This window comes from Ziziphus jujuba, chromosome 1 (genome assembly GCF_031755915.1).
Source record: "Ziziphus jujuba cultivar Dongzao chromosome 1, ASM3175591v1".
Lineage (NCBI taxonomy): Eukaryota > Viridiplantae > Streptophyta > Magnoliopsida > Rosales > Rhamnaceae > Ziziphus > Ziziphus jujuba.
In genome coordinates, this window is record NC_083379.1 from 19,339,200 (window position 1) to 19,344,601 (window position 5,402).

Below are 5,402 nucleotides of genomic sequence, written 5' to 3' on the forward strand. Positions count from 1 at the left end.
GCAGGTTTCTGTTTAACTTTACCATTCTCCAAAATATAAGAAGAGTCAACTATAAGTCACATTATTTTACTAGACACGTCTATCACATGCTTTGTCAGAATGCTAGATTTGGGCTATACTTATTTAAGTGGACCTTATTTTAAAAAAAAGAAAAAATTTCTTAGTCATTTTTTTATTAATTTCTCAGGAAAATGGTTAACTTATGATATATAGTAAAGCAATTTGTCTTTTGTCTACACCACAAAGCAAAAGACACATTCAACCCACACCCAACACAGCACGACCAGAATGCAAAAACACATATTTTATTCAACATTCAAACCGCATGATTTGTCGATCAAAATCCCAGTCTAAATGCATACTCAAAACCCAATGAAACAAAAAGATTATTTTATATTTTCGATAATTATAGTTTTTTTTTGTTTTTGTTTTTTTTTTTTTTTTAACAGGGTATGAAAGGATGAGAGAGAGGAGTGGTACGGTAATAACCTGATATCATATAACAGATCCATTTGTTCTGCTAAATATCAGAGCCTCTCTGTTTCAATGTTGCTGGGAACAAATCTTACTAGAGATGGACCAGCTTCTTTGTCTCATTGCAACTCACCACTGATTACTCTGTGAAATCTGGAACCCACTTTTACTACAAAAATCACTCAATTTACGCCGCTTGATTTGTCTCTTCTCTGCTACTGCAATGGCGTCCGTTGTAGTTGTGGTGGTCGTATTACTGCAGGTGTTATCGCTTTCTGAGTTGGTCATCATGAAATGACGGTCCAGCACACTCATTGGTGTTCTTGAGCTTGACACCGTTTCTAGAATTGATTCGTAGCCTTGCATCATCACCATTTCTTGCATCAGATTCAAGCATTTCAACAAGCTCTCCTGAAACGTTCACTCCGAATACTAAGCAAGGAATAGTATTAATGTATATTATAAAATAAACTAAAATAAAACCCATCTTGGTAATTGATTTGCTTACAGTGTCTACGTATTGGCAATCTGAAATTGAAGCTTTGAAGGAAGAGAATTGCAAAGGGAATAGCTCATGAGAAGCAGAGAGAATTGCTGATGCCGCAATTATAGATGGTTTAAATTCTAAAAACTTCATTTCTATGAAAAAATGGACGAAAAAAAAAAAAAAAAAGGGTTATGATTTTCGGTTTGGTTAATAAATGGTCATTTATGGAGGTTGAAGAAGGTGAAAAAAGTAAGTACCATTATGAGCACTGTAGATGGTCTCTGAAGCTCGATCTTTAAGAGCTTGCGTTAATGTTGGGTCGTTTAGCTCGAACAAGGAGACAAAGAAACACAAAAATGAGAAAGGAGTTATGGATCTCATCCGCCAACTCAAAGTATCAAGAATGAGAACCTCCATTTTGTGAACTGTTTGTGCATCAAAATTGAAACCTTCTTCACCCTGCAGCCTCATTAATAATTCCACAAGAAAAATAAAAAATGTTAAAAACCTTCTTTGAATCATTTTCTCAATTTGATTGCAGATAATCAAAGTTGAATATTTACCTGAATATGGGAGAGAGAAAAGGGAGAGTTGCTCATCTTTGCTGCGAGAGAAATGGAAGCCACCACAAGGAGTTTTGAAAGCCATGGCTTTTCTTGCTACAAAATTGAACCATATTAATCAGACACATAACAAAATGCTCTGTTCTAATACAGTATATACAAATGTAAAACGTCAAGCTTATTTTCCCATTTCATTAAATATATAATTAGTTTAGTTACCGTAATTTCTTGCTTGGAAACGAACCGATCCATGTAATTTACAGCAAGGTACGAAACAAAGGGGTCAAAGTTGCAGGAAAACTGTGCCTATATGACAAGTTTATATAAAATAGTTAATTTCAAGAAGACGAAAAACAAGATACAGAACACAAGCTCTGTAAATCAAATAATACCTGAAAAATGAGAGAAATGGCTTCTCGGCGAAAGGAAACATAGAAATCTCTGGTTTTAGAGGGACTTGTTGAGAAGCTTTGAGAGGGCATATGATCATTTTCAGAAGCAAAGAGATCTGGGATAGTATCAGGATAGTGTTCTTGGAAGCTTGTTAATGGTTTTCCAATATTATCAAACTCCATTTTTCAAAATATATTTTTTTTTAAAAAAAAAAGAAAAAAAAAAAGGGAAAAAGTTGAATGTTGCTTGTGTATGTTGTATTGCGCAACTGAGGGAGGTCAAGTAGAGATAAATGCAGGGGACATGGTGGGAAAAGTTTGGAGAGAGTAGTAATGATGGAAAAGAGAAGCTTCGCTTTCTGTGCAGAAAAAAGAAAAAAAAAGAAAAAAAAAAAGAAACCGCTGACTGTGCTAGTCTTCACCTTCACTTCTTCAGTCTTTGAACCGAGTCCATTTAACTTGAATATATCTTGGTCATATTATTTATTTATTTAATTTAATTTTTTTTTTTTTTTTTGTCCTCACACCCACTGGTGAATATTAATAGGTTTACTAGGGTTGTTGTATTCTTATAATAGATTTTTTTTTAATCTCAATTGGAAACTAGATAAACAAATAAGGTGTTGTTTGGTTAAATATTTGGCTTTTAGTTTAATTTTTTTTAAATTTTTATTTAATTTTGTATAATTTACTTATATCAAATGTTACTTAATAATAGTTAGAATTTGTTAAACGGAGAAAAAAAAAAAAGAAGGAAATAGAAAAAACAAAAAATAAAAATAAAAATAAAAACATAAAAACTTTGTGCTAGTCTTCATCTTCACTTCTTCGGTGTTTGAACCAACACCCTTTAGCTTGTATACATGTTGGTCGCATTTTTTTTTCTTTTATAATTTTTTTTCCCTCACACTCATTGGTAAGTATTAATAGGTTTACTAAGTTTGTATTCTTATAATTATTATTTTCAATCTCAATTGAGAAAATAAATAAACAAATATGGGGTTTTTTGGTAAAACATTTTGTTTTAGTTTTAATTCTTTTTTCTCCATTAATTGTGTGTAAGTTGCTTATATCAAATGTTAATTAGTGATAGCTAGAGTTTGTTAGACATCTAAGTTAATCATAAAGTGAAGGATTGTGTTAGCTTATTATTATTATTATTATAATAATAATTATTATTTAATTTCTCTCGTTAAGGATTGTGTTAGTTTATTATTATTATTATTATTTAATTTCTTTCGTTCAAATTTATAATTGTTTAAGATATATAACAAACTATAACTATTATTAGCTAACATTTGACATAAGCAAACTTTACACATGTTACCAAACGACACCTAAAAAAAAAAAAAAGATTTCTTTTAACCTATCTTAATTTAATTTATCTAAAAAGATGTTAGAATTTTAGAAAAATTCAATATCTTTTAGAAGTTATTAATCATGAAGGAGGGAATTTGTAGAGAATGCTTGGTGCAATTTTTTAGTGATGAGTAGGAAATTTCATTCAGTTCCTTTCTTGGACATATAAAGGCTTATTTGACAATGTTAATGTTAACAAAAATGCTATTTGCTGTTAAAAAAAACAAAATGTTATTTGCAACTATTGGTGAACAATCACCAATAAACCCAACATGCCAAATGGTAATTTAAGTAGTTATCATTAAAATATTTACTTTTAAAATTATAATAAAAAATAATAATATAATTAAATACTTCACTTAAAACTTATCATATAAGCTAGTTATCATCACAAATAATGACAAATAATAATACTGTAATTTTAATATTTTTGATTTTTGATTTTTATTTTTTGTTTGTGAGATCAAACATAGTTGAATGATAAATCACTAGTTGATATAATAACCATTTATAATAATAATAATGATACCAGTCATTCAAAAGAGTTCCATTTTATACGTGGCTTAAAATGGTGTTCAATTTAATTAATATTTTCATTTTTGTTTTTTAATTTTATTTTAAGTAAGTAGCTAAATGAGAAGTGAAACCATTATTCAGAACAATGAGTGAAGTTGCCTCAATGGCTTGTGCATTAGGCCATGAGATCAAATCGGGCTCCACTCTTTTAGATTCGAATATTATTGTAATCTTAGATCAAAAGCATATCCATATATATATATATATATATATATATATATATATATATGTGTGTGTGTGTGTGTGTGTGTGTGTGTGTATAAAGTCAGTTATAAGTAATATTTACTTTATTTTATTAAACTAAAGTCTACTTTTAATGACCATTAGATCACATAAAATGTTAGGATTTAAAATTTTAAAAAATAGTTAGATATGTATTTAGTGACATATTAAAACCTTATTTAAGAAAAGTAAATCCAGTTGGAACTTAGTTATTAATAAATATAATTTTAAATCTTAATTTTAATGCAATCCAAAAACTGAAAAATGAAGATTTTATATCAGTTCTCATATTAAGGACCTTATTTAACTTTTGCTATATATATATATATGTCATTCACATGAATCAATTATACACACTAAGCAAAAAAATAAAAAATTAATAATAAAATGAAATAAAAAATGAGTGGTAAATAATATGATTTCCTACAAAATATTGAAAATGTTTTAGGGTTGCATCTTTATAGTAATATAATAGAGAATTTTTTTTTACCATTTTAAAATAATTTTATACAATCTCCTATTTTATACTATTATTTAAATATATATATATATATATATAAAATAAAATAACTTTATATACAATTAATATCTAAAATATCAACAATTTATATTGTTCCAGAATCGTGTAATTTTTACAACTCAAAACCAAAATTAAAGAAAAAACCTATAATATTGAAAGCTATTAACAAATTGAAAACCGGTGACTTTGTAGGTCTTTGATTAAAGTTGTTTATTCATGTACTTCCAAACATTTTTTTATGGAATGTTTACTTGGTTGTAACCTTTTGAGCAACCTTAAATATGTTTAGTTGCATACTTATTAAGAAATTTAAATTTGCTCAATTCGATACTTTTGAACATTTTTTAACAATATATTTTTTAGACTGTTTGATTATAAGCTTTGTACAATTTCGAAAATATTTGATTGTATACTTCTAAATACTTTCAAAATTATTTAGACTTGATTAACCAAACTAAGCAATCTCTGATAGTGTACAATTCAATGAAATAGTTTTCAAACAACATTGGGAAATTACAAAAATAAAAAATAAATACATAAAAATTATAGTTATTGCAAAAACTAAATACAACTAATTATTTCATCCTTTTGAGCTTTTATAATTTGGATAATCATTGTGTTGCAACCCAAGCTTATGGTGAAGTATGTGTTAGATGGAGAAAAATATATGTTGTATACATTTCAAGACAAAAAATGAATTATATAAAGAAGTTATTGAAATAGATTTAATTAATAAATATACTTAAAAATAACTTTAAATGGGAATAAAAATATAAATTTAGAATAAAACTTTATATAGTTTGTTTTGA

At 27.5% G+C, this 5,402-nt stretch overlaps 1 protein-coding gene across 1 annotated transcript; it reads right to left on the reverse strand.

The window, feature by feature from the left end:
• Nucleotides 1–289: 289 nt before the first annotated feature.
• On the reverse strand, nucleotides 290–2,329 carry LOC107422234 (putative cyclin-D6-1). Its single transcript, XM_016031657.4, has 6 exons — nucleotides 1,917–2,329; nucleotides 1,744–1,830; nucleotides 1,525–1,620; nucleotides 1,219–1,420; nucleotides 983–1,113; nucleotides 290–885 (listed from the first exon to the last, which is right to left on the reverse strand). The coding sequence occupies exons 1-6, from the start codon at nucleotides 2,097–2,099 to the stop codon at nucleotides 604–606; spliced, it is 981 nt and encodes a 326-aa protein (XP_015887143.1). The 5' UTR covers nucleotides 2,100–2,329; the 3' UTR covers nucleotides 290–603.
• Between the last annotated feature and the right edge of the window lie 3,073 nt (nucleotides 2,330–5,402).